The sequence below is a fragment of the Hemicordylus capensis genome, chromosome 5, assembly GCF_027244095.1.
Source record: "Hemicordylus capensis ecotype Gifberg chromosome 5, rHemCap1.1.pri, whole genome shotgun sequence".
NCBI lineage: Eukaryota > Metazoa > Chordata > Lepidosauria > Squamata > Cordylidae > Hemicordylus > Hemicordylus capensis.
In genome coordinates this window covers 172,142,075-172,166,618 of record NC_069661.1, presented here as the reverse complement: position 1 = coordinate 172,166,618, position 24,544 = coordinate 172,142,075, and the positions used below count along the sequence as shown (strand labels likewise).

The following is a 24,544-nucleotide window of genomic DNA, read 5'->3' as shown; positions in this document are numbered from 1 at the left end:
AGACCATTGGTCCATCTAGCTCAATATTGTCTACACACAGACTGGCAGCGGCGTCTCCAAGGTTGCAGGCAGGACTCTCTCTCAGCCCTATCCTGAAAATGCTAGGGAAGGAACTTAGAACCTATTTGCTCTTCCCAGAGCAGCTCCATCTCCTAAGGGCAATATCTTACAGAGCTCACATGTAGTCTCACATTCAAATGCAGACTCTGCTTAACTAAGGGGACAAATCATGCTTGCTACCACAAGACCAGCTCTTTTCCCACAGTCCTGAAAGGTAGGCCGGTATTCTGACTACCATATTGGCCCAATCCACCCCCAGCACAGCAACTCCAATGACTGTTACTGGTGTCTATCTGAGCCCTTTGGGGACAGGGATCCATCTTATCTTATTTATTTTTCTGTGTAAACCACCCTGAGCTGTTTTTGCAGGAGCGGTATAGCAATCAAATAAATAAATAAATAAATAAAGATTGTGGATGGGGCTGAGAGTGAGGGAGTAGGTAACCGTAGGTCATTAACTGAGCCGATAGCAAAAGTATGATTTGAACCCAGGACTTCACGGCTTCTTGGGTCAGGGGCGTAACTACTATTAGGCAAGGGGAGGTGGCTGCCTGGGGGCCCCCACGCCTCGAGGGCCCCCCCCAGAGGCAAGTCACATGACTATATATTGTGAAGTGTGTGTGTGTATCAGCGAGGGGCCCATTTTAAAATTTTGTCTCTGGGCCCACTCCAGCCTTGTTACGCCCCTGTCTTGGGTAAAGTATTGCACCACTGCTCTTATAAGTGCCCTCTCACTTCCTGCAACACAGGAATAAAAAGGTGCTAGGCGTAATAGTAATGGACCACAGGCTCCTAGATCCTGCGAGAGCTTGAGCCTTCCATTCAACAGTGGTTGGCTCTCACTAATGAGATACAGTGCTGGCAACTGAGTACCAGTTGTCCTAAATTTAGCCCTTCCCCGCCATCTTTTTATATACCTGTTAGAGAATGGACTGAATATTTCCATGCTCTATATGCTAGAGAGGGAACAACTAGAACATTTTTACAAATAGAACAGGAACTGGACCCTAACTTATTACCTGAGTGGACTCCAGTATCATGCACAGAGATTGCTTCAAGTAACATCAAAAGGGGTACGTGTGTGAGGCAAGATAATCAATACATTTGACTAAGGCAGAAGCATCCTGTCAGTGAGATAAGGGGATTACTGGAGAGCAAGTTAAATTCAGCAGTGTGAGACTGGTGATCAAGCAAGACCCATCGTGTCTCTTGTGAGTTCCACAAACACTGATAAACTATGCTAAATTACCCCGGCCTTCACAAATCATTTACCAGGCAGTCATGAGATCTGGGCATCATGTACTACTGGTTAGGTCATCTGAATTCAGGCATTAATTGATTTCTTAATAAAATGGAATCAGACACAGGCCTGAATTCCATATACTTCTGGGTTGGTACCTCTGGGTCTAATGTTGGGGTAAGGGTGTCCCCAACAACCCTGAAGAGATGTCAAATGGCCAGCTAGATTTGAACATGATACTTGGGATTTGGGGACAGGTTTCCCCTTCTGAAAGTCAAGATGGTTTGATGGATGGTAGGGAGCCTATGAAGATTGGTTGTCTCCCAGACTGCATGAACTGAGTTTCCTTTCACTAACTCTTTTGTGAGTTGTGGCTCCTGCTCTGCTGCTTTCTGCCATGGTGTCATCTTATGGCCCCTACATCACAATTTCCAGGTTGCCATAGGACTGTAAGCCATTTTTTGGCATCATCGCTATTCAGTTGTCCATTTCTCAACTGGTACCACAGCTGAGAGCAGTTTGGGAGTGTGTCTCTAGTAGTTTATCTCTTTGAGAGTTTTAGTGTTTATAATTCAGAGTTCGTGTCTCATCATGGCAGGTAAGAACTTATACCGTTAGATTAAGTGGGTATGGTAGTTCAGGCGAGTGGCCAAAAAAAAAAAAAAAAAAGGTTCTGCCATCATAACCCTCAAAATTCTATTGCTTATAAACATGACAGCTGTTGAACTAATAACTTGAAACAAAACGTGTGTGATCTGCTTGATGAGGTCTAATTAGATTCTGTTGCAGGCGCAGTGTCTGTCTCTTTAATGATGGAAGGTGAACCTTTAGGGAGGCGGGGGAGAGGGGAGACATATTGGGAAAGCCAATGGCGCTTTAGAGCAATGTGAGGAAGAAGCCGTGTGTGGGTTTATTTCTGTAGCATCCTTTCCTTCCGCCTCCCCATCCTCTCTTGTCCGTCAGGCCGAGAGTGGCTGCTTCAGAATTACCTCACACTGCCCGGCTGCCGCCCCTCCCCCCCCCGGTCAGGATGCTGACAGGAAAACCGTCCTTGATTTCTGCCCTAAGAAGGTCTCCTGGGCTTCAATGGGCAGGGCTGCTTTTCCTACACCTATTTTCTATTTTTAAAAACACTGACGCGATTTTAGTGACATTTAGCCTATTTACTGCTTATCCATCCCCAGCACAGCATCCCTCCGGTGGCCGTTGCTGGTGTCTATCTTATGTTTCTTTTTTAGATTGAGAGCACTTTGGAGACAAGGAGTCATTTTACTTATTTATTTATTTATATCTATGTAAACCGCTTTGGGAATTTTTGTTGAAAAGTGATCTATAAATATTTGTTGTATTTGTATTCAGAACCACACAAAAGTACACACATGAAACAAATACACACAACAGAAAGTCACACATGCAACCCAAACTGCACGCACAAAATACAAAACAGCAACATAAATGCAGAAACACACATAAACACACAAAGAAACAACACACAAATGCACAAACTCACAAACACAGATGCAACTAAACTATTTAGGGTAGTGAAACCAAAACAAAATGTGAGGAGCTCCAAAGGGATCTCTCCAAACTGTGTGAGTGTGTGACAAAATGGCAAATCTAGTACAGTGTTAGCAAATGTAAAACCATGTATATTGGGGCAACCCCACCCCCCCAACTTCACATATATATGTATATATACTGATGGGGTCTGAGCTGTCCCTACAATCCATCAAACCATCTTGACTTTCAGAAGCGGAAATCTGTCCCCAAATCCCAAGAATTATGTTCAAATCTAGCTGACCATTTGACATCTCTTCAGGGTTTGAATAGAAGCCCAGGATGCTAGATGTAATTTGTGGGACAAATACAAATGCAACAGAAATGAAGAAACACAAACACAGATGCAAAGCACAAATGCACACAGACACAATACAGAAACATATGCAACAGCCTACACACACAGAGTTACGCAAATGCTTGCCAAACACTAACGCAGAAACAGAGAAACACACGCATAACACAGAGACGTGCAAATTCAAAAGCACATGCACACAACAAACAAATGCATAAAAACAGTCGCAGAGGTACATGAATGTGTACAAAAGAAAATAAGCACATCCATAAACACATGCAGCACAAGCAGATGTATCCACACAGAAGCACAAACACATGGATATTGAACACAAGCAAATACAGTATATTTTTGAGAATGTTGTGTATTTATGGGGGGAAACTGGTCTTGTTGGTGTGTTTGTGCTGGTTGGTCTTCGCTTTACTTCTTATAGCAGTCTTTTTGTTAATTAAGAAGTTGATTAATGTACTGTGGCATGAAATAAAATGTTTGATGCAAGATTCTGAACTTTTAAATGCCTGTATCAAAGAAAGAGATTCCCTTAGTGCTGTTCTTGAAGTATCTGTTAACATTGGCAAGGAACTTAGCGAATCACATATTTGAACAATCGTGTTCAGGAACGAGAAACCGTTAGACACCTTTTAACTAGTGAAAATAGGGCCTTTAAAGAAAAGTTTGCAGAGTCTAAAACTTACACCCAACTTTTAGAAACTCGATTCAGTCAGATGCTTAATTATGTAACTCAGTTAGATGCTCCAGAAGGATACTATGGTCAATAGTATTGAAAGTTGATGAGAGATCCAACAAAGTCACGCTCCCTCTGCCAATTCCTAATTGGAGATCATCATCAGGCCAACTAAGGCAGCCTCCTCCCCATAGCCCATTGATTGAGATAGCCCTAACTCTGGAGAGCCAGCATAGCGTAGTGGATAGAGTGTTGGACTAGGAACGGGAAGTCTTGAGTTCGAATCCCCATTCAACCATGAAACTCACTGGGTGATTCTGGGCCAGTCATGTATCTCTCACCCTAACCTGCCTCACAGGGTTATTGTGAGGATAAAAATAAGCATGTACACCACTTTGAGCTCCTCGGAGGAAGAGTGGGATACAAATCTAAAAAATGAACATGAAATGGTCCTAAAACAGCAGGCTTTTTGACCACCACAAAACTTAAAACCTGTGTAGTTATGGGTTATAGCTGGGGAAATGATAAAGACCACAGTTACATAATGTAGAAAAAGTGGCAGTGGAACCTTTGGAAGAAGTGAGGGGAAACTGAAGCAAGAAGAAAGCAACTCACTGGCCAGCAAAAGCTCCTCACAACTCCAGCTACAGTCATATCAATGGAACTTATCTCATTGTGACTCGGGTCCCTTTCTCTTACTTGCTTCCACAGCTTCCCTTTTCAATTTATTCTGCTTTCTGTCCAAAGACTTTCTCCCTACATGGCACCATTAACTTGCATGCCCCTTACAAAGTAGAAGAGTTCTCCATTTCCCCCCTTCATTTCCACTAATCCTGGGAAAGGGCTCACCATAGGATGGAGAGCGAGCAGCAAGAGCTGCTAATTACATTCACCTGATTTTGAATTAGGGGCCGATTCCTGCTCATGGCAGCCAGGAGCTGAAGGATGTTAACACTGATCTCTCTAGGCCGAGAGATACATGACTGGCCCAGAGTCCGCCAGTGAGTTTCATGGTTAAACAGGGATTCAAACTCGGGTCTTCCCACTTCCCAGCCCCTTCTCTCTTCTCCTAGGTAAGGCAAAGAGGCTCGATGTTTTCTATATGCATTTGCTGAATGCCTGCCTGCCCTTAGGTGGATGCAGCTCCTCCCCCAGTGGCCTTGAAAGCACTTCAGGAGGGCTATAAGCCTGGCTCTCTGGCTAGAAGCAGGTCAGGCGTCTCTGGGTGTTCCTCCCCCAGATCAAAATCTCCAAGGCTAGCTAGTCCTGGGGAACTCCGAGCGATGGGTCCCCCACATCATTCAAAGTTAACATTAATATAATAGCAATGTAAACCTCTGAGACTTGCCTTTGACCAAAAAATGTATTTAAAATGTGTAAAAAATATTTTAAAATGAAATCAAGAATTCTTTCCTTCTTTCCTTCCAGGGGCAGAAGAGGCAAGAGCAAACAAGAGCAGGCCCACCAGCTCCAGCAGCCACTTGGGGGACCGGAAGCTGCTGCTGTCCCCCCTGCTGCAGCAGCCTGGGGCTGGTTCTGAGAAAAGCACCCTTTTCTTGGGTGATCCAGCACCTGTGGCGGGATCACCCAAGAAAAGGGTGAAGTATCCAAAAATATCCACCAGCCAGCCCCAGGCAGCAAGCTGCAGCGAGGGGAAGCCGCCACAGGAGGGCAGACCACCAGCCCTCCTGGGGAAGATCCCCCAAGCCGGTCTTCGTCTGGGCAATGCCCGGGCCGGGAGTGTGCCTTCTGGGGTGAAACCCCTTCCCCACCTGGGGGAGGGGAGACACCCCAGAAGGTTGCTGGAGACCACGGTGGACCCTGAAAGAGGACTGACATCTATCCCCAGGAGCAAGGGGGCTGTGGACCTTGGGGGGGCCGGGCAGGGCTTCTTCTCCCTGGGGGAGAGCCATTTCTCTGGCTGGCCCAGTGAGATGGCTCTTCCCCAGATCGCGTCATCTGAGAAGAAGACCCTGACCCCAATGGGGAGACCTCCGCCAAAGCCACTGCCATCAAAATGGCAGGATCCATCGGCTCGGCGGAGAGTCGAACCATTGCCAGCGCTGACAATCAAAGCGCTGGGGCCCCCCAAGATAGGGCCACCCCCTTGCTACTGGGGACGTCCACCGATGGTCTCCAGCTCCGTGGCCACACCAACGCCACCACACTCCCGGCCAAATCCACGCCCTTGGGAAGAACCATCTAACCTTTCCCAAGGGCTGTGGATTCAGGGGCAGCCCTTACGGAGACCGGCTGATCTTCCGGCGGCAACCCCTCGGAGGTGAGACAGCAGCAGTGGAAGGGACCCCCCCCCAATACCATCACCTGGCTGCTGGAGCACCCCCGCTACCTCTTGCTTCTTCCTAGCTCTATTCCTTGCCATGATGAGGCAACTTGTCCTTTGCGGACATCAACTACAGTCAGGCCTGGCTGTCCCCTCTGGATGAGACCTCGGAGGAGGACCTGGATCTACACCGCAGATCTCAAAGGATCCAGGACGCCCAAGGTCATCTGAAGGCCCCATACCACAAGACCACATTCAGCCGACCAACATCAGGCCATCGGAGTCACTGTTACCATCGACTTGGATTCCGAAGGGTCACTAAGGGAAACAACATTGGCACAGCCTCAACAAAGCCCGAGACTACAGCATCAGGCAAGGTTCCTTGAAACCATCTAGAACCTTGCCCTGGGGCAGAGTTACTTGACTCCAAACAGAGCTAAAAGGATAAAAGCCTGCAGTCTGAGCTGGCTCCTTTTTGGAACATGCAGAGCTCTCCTGACTCTCCAGTCTTGCCCTATTTTCTGATTCCTGGCCCTTACTGCTTAACCTTGGCCTGCCTGCCTGATTCCGCCTTGCCCTCAGTACCCACTGGTTTCCTGTGTGACTTCGACTTGCCTGACTCCGATTCCGCCCTGCGCTCAGTACCTGCTGGATTCCTGTGTGACTTCGGCCTGCCTGACTCTGATTCCACCTTGTGCTCAGTACCCGCTGGATTACCCGTGTGACTTCAACCCGCCTGAATATGATTCCGCCTTGTCTTCAGTACCCGCTGGTTCCGGTGTGACTTCAGCCTGCTTGACTCTGATTCCGCCTTGCGCTCAGTACCTGCTGGATTACGGTGTGACTTCAGCCTGCCTGACTCTGATTCCGCCTTGTGCTCAGTACCTGCTGGATTCCAATGTGACTTTGGCCTGCCTGACTCTGATTCTGCCTTGCACTCAGTACCCGCTGGATTCTGATGTGAATTCGGCCTGCCTGACTCTGATTTTGCCTTGTGCTCAGTACCGGTTGGATTCCAGTGTGACTTCGGCCTGCTCAACTCTCATTCCGCCTTGCCCGCAGTACCCACTGGATTCCGGTGTGACTTCGGCCTGCCTGACTGATTCTGCCTTGCCCTCTGTACCCGCTGGATTACAGACCTGCCTGCCTGAAGAGGCATTGCAAATAAAACTAGGTGGGGGGGAATTAAAGTTTTAAAAACAAATTTATCATAACAGGGTTGTTGTGAGGAGAAACATAACTATGTACCCCGCCTTGGGCTCCTTGGAGGAAGAATGGAATATAAATGTAATAATAAACAAACAAACAAACAAACAAACAAATAAAATTTCTATTATTATTGGCTGCCATTCAGAGCAAGGAAGCACTGGTGCAGTGAAATAAGAGCAGTCTAAATGCACAAACTAACTGCAGGGCTGCACCACGCAAGCAGGAAATTGTTGATGTCCTCTCCTTCTCCAGGATACCTTGTTCAGCCCTCAGAGACATATTCTCAGCTGGCACAGAGGGCTTTCTGGGGAAGGGAAGGGCAATTTCCCTCACAGTTTTGGTGTGGTAAAGTAGCCTTAGGAATGCCCCCAAATATGGTGATATCCAACATTCCATTTCTAAAGGAATATATGATGCCCCAACTGAAGGCTAGAAAAACCTAAGAACTTACATGGGTAGAAAATTTGTCCTCATATCAATGAGCCCAAACTGGAGCACCAGAATAAAATTCATGAAATACGCCTCTGTAATCACTCGTAGGCTTAAAAATATATTGATGACATCTGTATGATAGTTCCTCAGAAATCTATAACTCTATGATGTTACCTCACCTCTGTCTGTATCAGCAAAGCCATAATTTCCTAGGGAACTATTTGAGTTTTCAGTTAATATTCCTTCTTACTTTCAAACTTTGGCAGTTTTTGAAGTCTTTTGATTTTTATAAAATGAGAAGTGTAGATTTTCTCCTCTTCTTCCTTAAATCAATAATAATTGACTGCAGTGCCTTCAAATTTTATAAATCACTCAATTTTGGAGCCAGCTATGTTTCTGAAAGCAAGTTTTGACAATGCAGTCTCACATTATTTACTATTTGTATGCACAGATGCTTTAGTATATGCTTATATTTTTCATGTTTAGTCCTTAAGGTAGGGTATTTTTTGTTCTTGTTTCTAAACACATCACAGAAGCTGACAAAAATGAAATGAACACCATGAACCTCTTCTCACAAATAGTGGGAAGGGCTAGAGGGTGGGCGGCATGGAAGACTGATTAAACCTACCTTCCCCGCAGGTGAGCAGTCCTTCTTCCTTGGGCAGGCGGATCGCCTACCCAGACAAGCACTGGCTCCTGCTGCTGGTAGCTCAGAGGGTTGGGGTGCTGGGACATGCCGCTGCGTGTTGTCCCCCCCCCCCCGAGCTCCAATAATTCACCATGCAAGTACGTGGTGCATTATTGGGACTCTCACTCGCCCCCAAGTCTGTCAGCTGCGGCTGACACACAATTGGCAAAACAGGGTAAGGAGAGCTCTCGCTCTACTAACCACATATTGAGGCAAGGCTCCACAAGTGGGTTTTCCACCATGATGCCGCCAGGATTGGATGCACGTGTAACACTTGGCTGGGCTCCCTTAGCCTGGTTTTGCATGCCCGTGTGAATAGCCTCAATATCTTTGTATATCTCAGGGAATACTCAATGACATATGCTCCTAACAATGCATTCCCTTTTATCAGCTCAAGGATAAGACAACGGCTGGATGCACATACACTGGGTGCTAAAAAGCATCACCAAATTAAACTGGCTCCATCACATACTTTACAGAACAATTTGTGAGGGCAGGAGAGCGGAGTTGAGCTATTTCTTAATCCTGAAATTGCTCAAGCCATCCACAGAAAGCACCACAATATTGTAGAGGAAAAGATTTATCAGCTGAAACCAGCTATATTATAGCTTTGGCTAAACAGTAAATTTAAAAATCTTTAGACTATACAATATTGTCATCCCAGAAGTTTAACTTAAAACCAATGTTTTACATTAATTTCAAAGTCTGATTCTGTAGTAAAGATTACATCTTGAATAGTGATGAGACTGAAAAAGTAATATGAGCCATATGATAGCACTATTACTTCAAACAATAGATGTATCTGACGTTATGCCTTTGTACTCTCATTCGGGAAGCCCGTGTAGGGAAGCTCCGAAAATAGCTGCAAAAGTGTGCAGTGTTAAGTGAGTATGGCCAAGTACACATCCATACAGCATTGTCCTCTCCCTGCCACGGAGACATCTCTGACTCTCTCGAGTATCCACCAGTTATATAAGGATACATTTGAACATGTATTTTCTGGTTGCTTCCCAATGCATACTGTAAACAAGTAATGTCAAAAACAGCAGAAACAGATCCAACGACATGCTTGGTATTCATACCTGGAATTCAGTTTCTGCGGCCTCTACAATCTTTACAAATTCCTTTGCTTTGGGCTTCATTCTATGAGAAAGAGACAAATGGATTCACCACAACACGGAAACAATTATCTGCTTAAGACTTTGGGCCATTTCAGATATCATCATAAGCACTCGAGTATTTAAGGTATTTCACATATATTTTCAGTCAGCCTTCTAACAAGTCTGTAAGCTGTCGGAATTATACCCCCAAAATACAAGTCTGTGTTAGTGCAATGAGGTGAGCTTTTTGCCCACAACTTAGATGCTCACACTCAGCTCACACTGCTTGTGCAGTGATATAACTTAGGGGGAACAGAATGTACAAACTGACTTGTGTTTCTTGACCCCCGCCCTTTCCTATCCTGTCTAAAATGGGTCTTATATCTTCCCACCATGGTATTTTTACAGCTTGCACACGTCTCTACTCGAAGAGAGTAGATAGGGTCTATTAAAAAAAAAAGTCAAAGAAGAACATGGAACAGGAAGCATTAATCCATTAATCCATTAATCCAAACATTAATGTGCTTCCTGTCCCCCCAGTTTATAATCACACCCAAAAGATTTTTATAGAGTTCCCCAACTCATTTGCCAAAGCCTGCTTCAGCAATCCAGGATACATTCAAACCATTCTTTGTAGCTCATAAATTCTGACTGCTCATCCTTCCACATCATCTCATGCATGTTCTGCAAAGTGGAAGGATGATGTAGAGTTAAGGCAGACCAGCTTTTAATATCTTGCTTTCTTGTTTGTCAAGCAAAGAGCTCAATTTTGCACTTGCACCCATGACCTATACCATTCAGAGAACAAGTAAGGCCACCAAAAAAAGAACTACATTGGGAGTGTTTTACAGGAATAAGTGTCACAGCTGATCACAGCACAACTTGCCAATTTTTAATTTATTTACCCAGCCTCCCAGCTTAGCTTCTGAAGCAGCTATGAGCCCGTCCCCAGTTAATCCTAGCACTAAAGCTCTAGAAGCTAGATTCTAATTTCCTTCCTCCATACTCAGTGCTACTAAAACAAATGAAGAATGAAGCTTCCAGTACCTTCCACCATACTGACTCTTTTATTGCCGAGTTCTGCATCAAAATGAAACTATCTGAAATTCTTTAATCCTGTGCCTTTAATTCTCTAGTCTTATCAGAATGAATTCCTATGCATAATTTGTTGATGCCTAGCAGGAACATCTGTGTGGTGCTGGCTGTTCTGCTCACCAGAGGCTGGTGGCATTTTGCTGGAGCTTGAACATATCTAACCTATACTACCATCTGACAAAATTCTGGGGAAAGCTTCAGAATGCAAACATATGAAGTTTTCTAAAGCTTGATGCACCTGCCCATTGTTCTGATCACAGAAAGGATCTCTCCTCGGGTACAGCATTTGTCTCTTTGCACACATTGCACTTATGCAGAGCATGGGATGGAGCTACGAAATAAGTTAGCATGAGGGCCAGGGCTTGCAAATACTCCCATGAGCTGTGCATCTGGGCAGAGCACCCTTTGCGTAACACACGTCTAGGCTCTTAGGAATTGACTACTACTGGCATCTTTAATATCAACACTATAAACCCTGTTTTGTTTTTTAACCTACAACTGGAGAAGAGGGTTTTGTCAGGTGACAGACCTCATACATCCACATGAAAATATTACTGGTGCACCCCAAAGCAAGATAATGATGGCACTCTCTACAGAATGGTTTCACTAAACTGCATGTTAGATATTGGCTTGTTCTTTTTGGTTGTCAGCTCTCGTGTCTTGTTGAACAAGAGCTGGAAGCTATACTGCAGTATCGAGGAAGCATTCTAACATATGTAGGTTAACACACATATTAAAGTACAAATATTAACTTCTATCAGTTATCACAATTTTAAATTTTTGACCAATAAAATGTTATTCTAGGAGTCTTACAACCAGTCTTCCCTTCTAAACTACTGAAAAATAAAACTGGGATTTTACTGTCTTGAAGTTAAGTGAAGAAGTGCAATAGATTTTGTAGCAGTGTCTCGTAATTTGGTGCATTATGTAAGAAACTTTTGCCTTATTATTTGCCCTGAGAGTGACCACTTTCCTTTAGCCTGGAACTTCTTGGGGGTGGATTCCCATAGGGTAGAATGTGAGATTGTGCCCCCTCCAAAGAGTGTGAGTTGATTCCTCAATGTGCAAAATGGTCAGTGTCAACGGCAGAGCAGGCTAGAATGTTTGTCAAATCAGATGAACTTTTAACCCTTCGTGAGGTTCTCAAGTTGGGAGGCTCGTGCCTGCAGGATATAGACATGTTAGACCAGTATGCTAAATTAATTAGTCTGCTCACCCCACTTCTTGCTAAACCCTGTACATCCTCCAATGCTAGGCAGAAGTTTGTCTTGTGCCCCTGGTTTGACCAGGAATGTTGAATTGCCAAAAAGGACCTTACACTAGCCTTTCAATCTCAAGTTAAGAGCGCTCATATGGGTCGAGTTCAGGCCCTCTCTTTAATGAAGCAAGTGTATAAAAAGCTATTAAAGACCAAAAAATTGCAATACATCCATAAGAAGTGGTCAGAATTGATCCATGCGGCCAGCTCAAATTATCATTCCAGTTTTTGGCACCTGGTAAAGCCATCTCAGGTGAGACCCCCGCTGGTGTCTATCTCTGCTGCTGTGCCTCCTGAGGCTTGGGAGCAGCACTTTCATAACTTATACAGGTGGGTGGAATCTTCAAATTATACTTTGGCTGTGGATATTTCTGCCTTGCCCAAGTGGCCCTCTCTCCCCTGTGACGAAATTGTAAACTTGATAAAGCAAGTCAAACCCACAAAAGCTGCAGGCAGTGATTACATCAACATTGAAATTATATGCAAAAACTTGGGCTGGTGGGTGCCGGTACTGGCAGCCTTATTTACATTCATAGACAGTACTGCCAGAGTCCCCCCCGAGTGGGGCGTTGCTATAATAGTCCCCATTTATAAAATGGGGACTCGTACCGATCCGTCAAATTATCATCCCATTAGCCTAATCAGTATTATTGCTAAGCTATATGCCTGACACCTCTTAGCTATGCTTATTGACTGGGTTGAATCTCACAATCTTCTTGCACCCAAGCAGGTGGGATTTAGACAAGGGCATTCCACTACCGAGCAAGTGTTTATACTATAGCATCTCATAGAGAAATATTCTGGAAAACCTGGTTCGGCCTTGTATGCGACTTTTATAGACCTGAAAGGCACTTTCGACACAATTTCCAGAGACAGATTGTGGGCTAAATTACAGGAGTTATCTCTGGACAAGAGATTGTTACTCTTGATCTACAAGGGTACAACTGGGCACGCAGGGCCTAGTTCCAGCCAAAATTCCAGCATCCAGAGGGGTGAGACAGGGATGTATCTTGGTCCCTGTCTTGTTTAACATATATATCAATTCTATTGTTTCCACTCTGAATGTCCCCTCAATTCACCCACCCAAATTGGCACATAAGCGTGTTGCCATCTTGCTTTATGCGGATGACATGGTTCTCATGTCATTAACTTCGGTTGGCTTGAGACAGGCCCTTTCACTGTTGAGTTCGTTCTGTGCCGATGAGTTCATTGAAACAAACTATCAAAAAACAAAAGTTCTAGTCTTCGCTAAGTGCCCCAAACTCCACAAATGGAGAATGAATGGCCATTATTTGGAACATTATTTGGAAATTTATGTATCTTGGTGTAGTGGTGCGCACAGAACTGAACTGGTCCAGTCCGGCACTGAGGGGAGTCTACCTTTAAGGGCGGGGGGGTAGTACTTACCCCTCCCGCTGCTCTTCCCCCTCCGGCGCTGCATTTAAGGATGAAGTTTCGGGGGCGGCAGCGTTCCTCCCTGCCGCCCCTGCCCCCGTCATTGCCCGGAAGTCTGGTACAAATGAGCACGCATCTGCTCGTCGCAGCGCACGTGCCTGTTGCCATCGTGCGCGCACGCGCCGCATACATCACACACACGTAAACTGGGTCACTGCTTGGAATATATTCTAGTATTTCAGAAAGACAGTTAAAATGAGAGAAAAAGAACAAGAAACTCCCAGTGGGCCTTAATACTAAGGATTTCTCACTGATTCAAAGACAAACTCACAGTTGAGCTCAGTATTCACAAGCCCTAACCCTAACCCTCAACTCCTGCCTGTGGCTTCCAGAGGCATCTGGTGGGCCACTGTGTGAAACAGGATGCTGGACAAGATGGGCCTTGGGCCTGATCCAGCAGGGCTGTTCTTATGTTCTTATGTTCATTTATGAAGCCTGAAAGCCTAGCATCTTGGGCTTCCATTCAAACCCTGTTGTGAACCAAGCCTGATCTGTATACTAGATATGCTCAGGAGCTAGCATAGAAAATTAGGCTTGTTTCATCAGTGTCACAAAGTGACCAGTACTTTTATACTGTGACCATGTAGGATCTGGGCGCGCAAACAGAGAGAGAGACACACACACAATCAGAAAGTTCAATGGGCTTTATTATAGAAAGTTGCTCATCAGGATAAAATAAAAACATGTTTCCGATTCAAAGTGTAGTGTAATGTGCCTAACTAACATATGTGTGTGCGCTCAGTGATTACAGCTACAGTATCTAATAATCTAACAAATCCTAATAAAACATTTAGAGAGAAGCAGAGAAAGAAGAAAGAAGGCAGGGCTTAGGAGAGGGATGGCAGTGATTAGGAGAGAAGAGGGATCCAAGCCTTGTGGAGGCAGCATATTACCAGGGTCAGAGGCTTTGAGAGTGGTGAGAATTCAGCTGAAGGAGAGATGCTGTTTCTGGGAACAGCAGCTTGGGAGCAATGGTCAAGCTTCTGGTGGTCAAGCAGGCTGGTCAAGGAGGCAGTTTGCTGAGAGTAAGGCAGAGTGTGAGAGCACCATGGCTGGGGAAGTCTTGACTTCTCACTGCGCAGAAGAAGTCACAGACAGTTCCTGTCCATGGAGAGAGTTCCTGCTTGTTGCCCTGTGGCTTAGCAGCAAACTCCGGGATGGCTCTTGAGCAAGTATGCTTGTTAGGCAAGATTGCTAGCTCTGTTTTTGGCTTGCTCCATTTTTGTAGTTGCTTTTCACTTTGATCTCCGTAGAGTCCATTCAAAATGTCCTCATCCTTCCTGGGTCCCCCAAAAGGTGACAATTTGCTGTTACCTTCTGGATATTGTATTTTAATTATTCAGGATATTAGCTCAGTCCAGGGAGATCTGAATCCCATCTTCTGTTAGCTGCTATTCAGGGGAGGGGACATTGTATTTTGCCCAAAGCAAATCTGCATCTCTGAGCTGCAAATGAGCATCTTCTCTTGTTCCCAGATTTCTGGCGCATAGTCCCAGAAGGTGTTAAAAGTCAGGAGTTAGTGAAAGAATTAGCTCTATTTGTGTGAGACAGCAATTAAATTACTTCTTGTGTACATCTATCTAGTATGTAATTACAACAAAAGAATATTTAAAGTAACATCAAAAGGGGTACATATGTGAGGCAAGATAATCAATACATTTGACTAAGGCAGAAGCATCCTGTCAGTGAGGTAAGGGGATTACTGGAGAGCAAGTTAAATTCAGCAGTGTGAGACTGGTAATCAAGCAAGACCCACAAACACTGATAAACTATGCTAAATTACCCCGGCCTTCACAAATCATTTACAAGGCAGTCGTGAGATCTGGGCATCATGTACTGGTTAGGTCATCTGAATTCAGGCATTAACTGATTTCTTAATAAAAATGGAATCAGACACAGGCCTGAATTCCATATACTTCTGGGTTGGTACCTCTGGGTCTAATGTTGGGGTAAGGGTGTCCCCAACAACCCTGAAGAGATGACAAATGGCCAGCTAGATTTGAACATGATACTTGGGATTTGGGGACAGGTTTCGCCTTCTGAAAGTCAAGATGGTTTAATGGATGGTAGGGAGCCTATGAAGATTGGTTGTCTACCAGACTGCATGAACTGTGTTTCCTTTCACTAACTCTTTTGTGAGTTGTGGCTCCTGCTCTGCTCTGCTGCTTTCTGCCATGGTGTCATCTTATGGCCCCTACATCACAATTTCCAGGTTGCCATAGGACTGTAAGCCATTTTTTGGCATCATCGCTATTCAGTTGTCCATTTCTCAACTGGTATCACAGCTGAGAGCAGTTTGGGAGTGTGTCTCCTAAAGTTTATCTCTTTGAGAGTTTTAGTGTTTATAATTCAGAGTTCGTGTCTCATCATGGCAGGTAAGAACTTATACCGTTAGATTAAGTGGGTATGGTAGTTCAGGCGAGTGGCCAAAAAAAAAAAAAAAAAAAGGTTCTCCCATCATAACCCTCAAAATTCTATTGCTTATAAACATGACAGCTGTTGAACTAATAACTTGAAACACGGCATGTGTGATCTGCTTGATGAAGTCTAATTAGATTCTGTTGCAGGCGCAGTGTCTGTCTCTTTAATGATGGAAGGTGAAGCTTTAGGGACGCGGGGGAGAGAGGAGACATATTGGGAAAGCCAATGGCGCTTTAGAGCAATATGAGGAAGAAGCCGTGTGTGGGTTTATTTCTGTAGCATCCTTTCCTTCCACCTCCCCATCCTCTCTTGTCCGTCAGGCCGAGAGTGGCTGCTTCAGAATTACCTCACACTGCCCGGCTGCTGCCCCTCCCCCCCCCCCGGTCAGGATGCTGACAGGAAAACCGCCCTTGATTTCTGCCCTAAGAAGGTCTCCTGGGCTTCAATGGGCAGGGCTGCTTTTCCTACACCTATTTTCTATTTTTAAAAACACTGATGCGATTTCAGTGACATCTAGCCTATTTACTGCTTATCCATCCCCAGCACAGCATCCCACCGGTGGCCGTTGCTGGTGTCTATCTTATGTTTCTTTTTTAGATTGAGAGCACTTTGGAGACAAGGAGTCATTTTACTTATTTATTTATTTAAATCTATGTAAACCGCTTTGGGAATTTTTGTTGAAAAGTGATCTATAAATATTTGTTGTATTTGTATTCAGAACCACACAAAAGTACACACATGAAACAAATACACACAACAGAAAGTCACACATGCAACCCCAACTGCACGCACAAAATACAAAACAGCAACATAAATGCAGAAACACACATAAACACACAAAGAAACAACACACAAATGCACAAATTCACAAACACAGATGCAACTAAACTTTTTAGGGTAGTGAAACCAAAACAAAATGTGAGGAGCTCCAAAGGGATCTCTCCAAACTGTGTGTGTGTGTGACAAAATGGCAAATCCGGTACAGTGTTAGCAAACGTAAAGCCATGTATATTGCGGAAATCCCCCCCCCACTTCACATATATATGTATATATACTGATGGGGTCTGAACTGTCCCTACAATCCATCAAACCATCTTGACTTTCAGAAGGGGAAACCTGTCCCCAAATCCCAAGAATTATGTTCAGACCTAGCTGACCATTTGACATCTCTTCAGGGTTTGAATGGAAGCCCAGGATGCTAGATGCAATTTGTGGGACAAATACAAATGCAACAGAAATGAAGAAACACAAACACAGATGCAAAGCACAAATGCACACAGACACAATACAGAAACATATGCAACAGCCTACACACACAGAGTCACGCAAATGCTTGCCAAACACTAACGCAGAAACAGAGAAACACACGCATAACACAGAGACGTGCAAATTCAAAAGCACATGCACACAACAAACAAATGCATAAAAACAGTCACAGAGGTACATGAATGTGCACAAAAGAAAATAAGCCCATCCGTAAACACATGCAGCACAAGCAGATGTATCCACACAGAAGCACAAACACATGGATATTGAACACAAGCAAATACAGTATATTTTTGAGAATGTTGTGTATTTATGGGGGAGAAACTGGTCTTGTTGGTGTGTTTGTGCTGGTTGGTCTTCGCTTTACTTCTTATAGCAGTCTTTTTGTTAATTAAGAAGTTGATTAATGTACTGTGGCATGAAATAAAATGTTTGATGCAAGATTCTGAACTTTTAAATGCCTGTATCAAAGAAAGAGATTCCCTTAGTGCTGTTCTTGAAGTATCTGTTAACTTTGGCAAGGAACTTAGCGAATCACATATTTGAACAATCGTGCTCAGGAACGAGAAACCGTTAGACACCTTTTAACTAGTGAAAATAGGGCCTTTAAAGAAAAGTTTGCAGAGTCTAAAACTTACACCCAACTTTTAGAAACTCGATACAGTCAGATGCTTAATTATGTAACTCAGTTAGGCACTACAGAAGGATACTATGGTCAATAGTATTGAAAGTTGATGAGAGATCCAACAAAGTCAGGCTCCTCTGCCAATTCCTAATTGGAGATCATCATCAGGCCAACTAAGGCAGCCTCCGTCCCATAGCCCATTGATTTAGATAGCCCTAACTCTGGAGAGCCAGCATAGCGTAGTGGATAGAGTGTTGGACTAGGAACGGGAAGTCTTGAGTTCGAATCCCCAGTCAACCATGAAACTCACTGGGTGATTCTGGGCCAGTCATGTATCTCTCAGCCTAACCTACCTCACAGGGTTATTGTGAGGATAAAAATAAGCATGTACACCACTTTGAGCTCCTCGGAGGAAGAGTGGGATACAAATCTAAAAAATGAACATGAAATTGTCCTAAAACAGCAGGCTTTTTGACTACCACAAAGCTTAAAACCTGTGTAGTTATAGGTTATAGCTGGGGAAATGACAAAGACCACAGTTACATAATGTAGAAAAAGTGGCAGTGGAACCTTTGGAAGAAGTGAGGGGAAACTGAAGCAAGAAGAAAGCAACTCACTGGCCAGCAAAAGCTCCTCACAACTCCAGCCACAGTCATGTCATTGGAATTTATCTCATTGTGACTCGGGTCTCTTTGATGGCTTTCAGTAGGACTCCTCTGTGATAAACTTTGGTGGATTGTGGGCCGGATCTTTTGTTGAGCTGTGTTATTGCTACTCCCCTTTCTATTACTTGCTTCCACAGCTTCCCTTTTCAATTTATTCTGCTTTCTGTCCAAAGACTTTCTCCCTACATGGCACCATTAACTTGCATGCCCCTTACAAAGTAGAAGAGTTCTCCATTTCCCCCCTTCATTTCCACTAATCCTGGGAAAGGGCTCACCATAGGATGGAGAGCGAGCAGCAAGAGCTGCTAATTACATTCACCTGATTTTGAATTAGGGGCCGATTCCTGCTCATGGCAGCCAGGAGCTGAAGGATGTTAACACTGATCTCTCTAGGCCGAGAGATACATGACTGGCCCAGAGTCCGCCAGTGAGTTTCATGGTTAAACAGGGATTCAAACTCGGGTCTTCCCACTTCCCAGCCCCTTCTCTCTTCTCCTAGGTAAGGCAAAGAGGCTCGATGTTTTCTATATGCATTTGCTGAATGCCTGCCTGCCCTTAGGTGGATGCAGCTCCTCCCCCAGTGGCCTTGAAAGCACTTCAGGAGGGCAATAAGCCTGGCTCTCTGGCTAGATGCAGGTCAGGCGTCTCTGGGTGTTCCTCCCCCAGATCAAAATCTCCAAGGCTAGCTAGTCCTGGGGAACTCCGAGCGATGGGTCCCCCACATCATTCAAAGTTAACATTAATATAACAACAACGTAAAGCTCTGAGACTTGCCTTTGACCAAAAAATGTATTTAAAATGTGTAAAAAATATTTTAAAATGAAATCAAGAATTCTTTCCTTCTTTCCTTCCAGGGGCAGAAGAGGCAAGAGCAAACAAGAGCAGGCCCACCAGCTCCAGCAGCCACTTGGGGGACCGGAAGCTGCTGCTGTCCCCCCTGCTGCAGCAGCCTGGGGCTGGTTCTGAGAAAAGCACCCTTTTCTTGGGTGATCCAGCACCTGTGGCGGGATCACCCAAGAAAAGGGTGAAGTATCCAAAAATATCCACCAGCCAGCCCCAGGCAGCAAGCTGCAGCGAGGGGAAGCCGCCACAGGAGGGCAGACCACCAGCCCTCCTGGGGAAGATCCCCCAAGCCGGTCTTCGTCTGGGCAATGCCCGGGCCGGGAGTGTGCCTTCTGGGGTGAAACCCCTTCCCCACCTGGGGGAGGGGAGACACCCCAGAAGGTTGCTGGAGACCACGGTGGACCCTGAAAGAGGACTGACATCTATCCCCAGGAGCAAGGGGGCTGTGGACCTTGGGGGGGCCGGGCAGGGCTTCTTCTCCCTGGGGGAGAGCCATTTCTCTGGCAGGCCCAGTGAGATGGCTCTTCCCCAGATCGCGTCATCTGAGAAGAAGACCCTGACCCCAATGGGGAGACCTCCGCCAAAGCCACTGCCATCAAAATGGCAGGATCCATCGGCTCGGCGGAGAGTCGAACCATTGCCAGCGCTGACAATCAAAGCGCTGGGGCCCCCCAAGATAGGGCCACCCCCTTGCTACTGGGGACGTCCACCGATGGTCTCCAGCTCCGTGGCCACACCAACGCCACCACACTCCCGGCCAAATCCACGCCCTTGGGAAGAACCATCTAACCTTTCCCAAGGGCTGTGGATTCAGGGGCAGCCCTTACGGAGACCGGCTGATCTTCCGGCGGCAACCCCTCGGAGGTGAGACAGCAGCAGTGGAAGGGACCCCCCCCAATACCATCACCTGGCTGCTGGAGCACCCCCGCTACCTCTTGCTTCTTCCTAGCTCTATTCCTTGCCATGATGAGGCAACTTGTCCTTTGCGGACATCAACTACAGTCAGGCCTGGCTGTCCCCTCTGGATGAGACCTCGGAGGAGGACCTGGATCTACACCGCAGATCTCAAAGGATCCAGGACGCCCAAGGTCATCTGAAGGCCCCATACCACAAGACCACATTCAGCCGACCAACATCAGGCCATCGGAGTCACTGTTACCATCAACTTGGATTCCGAAGGGTCACTAAGGGAAACAACATTGGCACAGCCTCAACAAAGCCTGAGACTACAGCATAGGCAAGGTTCCTTGAAACCATCTAGAGCTTTGCCCTGGGGCAGAGTTACTTGACTCCAAACAGAGCTAAAAGGACAAAAGCCTGCAGTCTGAGCTGGCTCCTTTTTGGAGCATGCAGAGCTCTCCTGACTCTCCAGTCTTGCCCTATTTTCTGATTCCTGGCCCTTACTGCTTAACCTTGGCATCAGGCAAGGTTCCTTGAAACCATCTAGAGCATTGCCCTGGGTGACTTCGCATCCGGTGTGACTTCGGCCTGCCTGACTCTGATTCCGCCCTGCCCTCAGTACCCGTTGGATTCTGGTGTGACTTGGGCCTGCCTGACTCTGATTCCGCCTTCTCCTCAGTACCCGCTGGATTCTGGTGTGACTTTGGCCTGCCTGACTCTGATTACGCCTTGCCCTCAGTACCCGCTGGATTCTGGTGTGACTTCGACCTGCCTGACTCTGATTACGCCTTGTCCTCAGTACCCGCCTGATTCCGGTGTGACTTGGGCCTGCCTGACTCTGAGTACGCCTTGCCCTCTGTACCCGCTGGATTCCGGTTTGACCTCGGCCTGCCTGACTCTGATTCCGCCTTGCCCTCAGTACTCGCTGGATTATGGTGTGACCTTGGCCTGCCTGACTCTGATTCCACCTTGTGCTCAGTACCCGCTGGATTCCACTGTGACTTCGGCCTGCCTGACTCTGATTCCGCCTTGCGCTCAGTACCCACTGGATTACGGTGTGACTTCAACCTGCCTGACTCTGATTCTGCCTTGTGCTCAGTACCTGCTGGATTCTGGTGTGACTTCGGCCTGCCTGACTCTGATTCCGCCTTGCTCTCAGTATCCGCTGGTTTCTGGTGTGACCTCGGCCTGCCTGACTCTGATTACGCCTTGCCCTCAGTACCCACTGAATCCAGTACCCGCTGGATTCTGGTGTGACTTCGGCCTGCCTGACTCTGATTCTGCCTTGCTCTCAGTATCCGCTGGATTCTGGTGTGACTTCGGCCTGCCTGACTCTGATTCTGCCTTGCTCTCAGTACCCACTGGATTCCGGTGTGACTTTGGCCTGCCTGACTCTGATTCCGCCTTGCGCTCAGTACCTGCTGGATTACGGTGTGACTTCAACCTGCCTGACTCTGATTCCACCTTGCCCTCAGTACCTGCTGGATTCCAGTGTGACCTCGGCCTGCCTTACTCTGATTCCTCCTTGCCCTCAGTACCCGCTGGATTCCGGTGTGACCTCGGCCTGCCTGACTCTGATTACGCCTTGCCCTCAGTACCCGCTGAATCCAGTACCCGCTGGATTCTGGTGTGACTTCGGCCTGCCTGACTCTGATTCTGCCTTGCTCTCAGTATCCGCTGGATTCTGGTGTGACTTCGGCCTGCCTGACTCTGATTCTGCCTTGCTCTCAGTACCCACTGGATTCCGGTGTGACTTTGGCCTGCCTGACTCTGATTCCGCCTTGCGCTCAGTACCTGCTGGATTCTGGTGTGACTTCGGCCTGCCTTACTCTGATTCCTCCTTGCCCTCAGTACCCGCTGGATTCCGGTGTGACCTCGGCCTGCCTGACTTTGATTCCGCCTAGATGCCACAGTTATTTGCTAGCCCTGGCAAATGCTAGCCCTAGCATATAACACCCACACAGACTAGGACCTATCCCTTTAAGATTAACCATCCCCTCAAAAGGTTCCCTCCTCCTGTTAGTTACTTTGAAGTGGCGGGTGAGTGGAGAGGCTTGATGCTGTTCTGTTCTTTTTAGAAAAGCTTGATCACCTCCTGAAGCTGCTTCTGCTCTTCCCAAAGTAGGCTTCAATCTGAGCTCAAACAGAGTATGCTTCAAACAGCTCTGGGACAGAGATCCACGCAGCCAAAGGATCCATTGGGAATACTTCACCAAAGTTCTTTATCTCTGGTATTCGGATTGGACTGCTCAAATTATTGGCTCTGAACTGGGGTTCTTATACCCAAAATTGATTGGAAATAAAATAGTTGAATAGATTCTAACTCTATTTCATTCATTCTATTTCATTCATTCTAGGCATAACAATGATTAGTTATATTACTGAGTGCTGGAGAACATGCAGTGTTGGTGCCCCACTAACCATGGCTTAACCATTAAAAGATTAACGAGTCTGATCTATATTTTTCAGCTGATATTATGGTAAAGTTTTCTGAAAGATGGGTGTCAGATGTTTAGACAGGGGGCGCAATTTCAGTGCTTGCCCTAGGTGCTCTTTTCTCTAGATACGCCAGTGGGCAGTAGTGGACACTCCTTTTCCTTGGCACAGCCAATTAGATTTCTCATGCCTCCCTTTCTGATGCAGCATTAGAGACCAGGTCAGGTCATCTGGAAATTTTAAAGGAGCACTGCCACTGCAGCAGCTGAGAGCAGAGCTACTTTTGCTACCCTCCTTGGCCCAGTAATTTTGTTGTTGCCTGATTACCATGGGGCAGCATGCCACTGGGGAGGGGGGTGTTCTGTCCACACTCAATCTAGCCAGGCAGCAAGGCAGAGCTCAAAGAAGGAGCTGGATCTCAGCCCTGGCATGCCGTAGAGAACAAATCCTGCACATCTGCAAACGGCATGTAGGCAGGTTTGTTTGTACAATTGTGAACCCTATACAAAGGATAACATGGAATATGAGGAGAGTAAAGTTGTGACTTAAAGATGGAACAGAAAGAACATCTGTATTAATATGGTTCTTTTCAAGTGCCAACATAGGCGGAACTGGGAGTGGGGCAGGCAGGGCAGTGCTCTAGGTGCCATTGAGGTGGGGGCGCCACACCAGTTCCTGCCACACCCACCCCACTGCCCATCTGCCCAGCCCCAGGGCCCCTCAGCCACTTACCTCCAGCTCCGGCCTAGCATCGGAGCAGCCTGCAAACTGCAGAGCTCTTCAATCCCCGCCTCTCAGCTGATCAGTGGGTGGGCAGGGCTTCCAGAGAGGCTTCCAAGTAGGCCTCCCTGAAGCCTGAACTCGGCAGGCCCCAGCAAGCCAGGAAGGAGGCTGGCAGAGCTCCCTGCAGCAGAGCTTTTGCAAGGTAGGCTGTGAATTCCTTTTTGTGGTTACCCCCATATATAGGGATCTGCTTGCCATAGGGCTTTGATATGGGTGGTGGGGCGAGACTGAGAAGTCTCTGAATATTTAATTTAAAACAGACTGGAAAATGTGCTGGCTTTAAAAACAAAAACTATCTAAAAAGGCCTATAAGTGGCTTGTTTCATGTCAAAAAATTACAAAAACTTCTGGAACAAATATTTATCCATTCATTTTTTCTTTCATTTATAAATGCACTTATATTCAAGTTGTTTTGCAACTCAGAAGGTCTGAGTGAGAACTGTGAAGCATGTGTTATCCTTTTATTTCATTTCATTTTTCTTGTGTGTGAACTGCTCTCCAATAACTTGCAGGGACTTCAGGGTAAATCTGGCCAACATGTGAATGCAGCACCTCCATTCCAGAGGAGATGTGTGTTAAAGCGCTTTAAAAGCCTCGTGTGAAAAACCTCCTGGAATCAAACTTTACTGAATTTGTTCAGAATTCTGAGAAAACAAACATAGGCTCACCCTGCATGGTTGAAAGTCTCCTTTGCTAATCTGCAGCGAGGGGGCCATTTTAATAATTAGCGTTTCTAGTGTGTTCTAGGCATTAAAAGTAGCACAAATATATAGTACTCAATGTATATCACTATATACTGTGAAGTGTGCATGTGTGTATTCAGTGAAATGTATTTCCAGGCAGCATACTTATTTTGAAATATCAGACATAAATCCTTGGGGGCCTGGGGTGTGTGGAGGCCCTGGACTTTGAGGGGCTGGGGGCCCATTTTAAAATCTCATCTTGGCCCATTCCAACCTTGCTATGCCCCTGGCGGTCATTACACATGGGTTTCTGCACAACACCTGCACAGAAGAAACTTCCATGTAGAAAATGTGTCTCTTGTAAACTGACCCTGAATTTTCCATCCATGACTGGGATATTTGAGAATTAGAGTCAATAATAAAAGAACAGCACACTGCTTGTGACAGGAAGGGGCAAATTACAATGATTTCTTAGTCTGGCAGGGGCTGGTTTTGGCCCTGGCAGAACTTGGCTGTCTGCTCCTGTTGCAAATGCCTCTGTCTAGTGTGGCAAACTAATGTATC

The 24,544-nt window shown here is 46.1% G+C and overlaps 1 protein-coding gene across 1 annotated transcript; it reads left to right on the top strand.

Annotated features, from left to right (window-relative positions):
* The first annotated feature begins 687 nt into the window (after positions 1-687).
* On the top strand, positions 688-6,687 carry LOC128328503 (uncharacterized). The gene is made up of 2 exons (XM_053258560.1): positions 688-1,898; positions 5,266-6,687. The coding sequence occupies exons 1-2, from the start codon at positions 1,892-1,894 to the stop codon at positions 6,120-6,122; spliced, it is 864 nt and encodes a 287-aa protein (XP_053114535.1). The 5' UTR covers positions 688-1,891; the 3' UTR covers positions 6,123-6,687.
* The last annotated feature ends 17,857 nt before the right edge of the window (positions 6,688-24,544 follow it).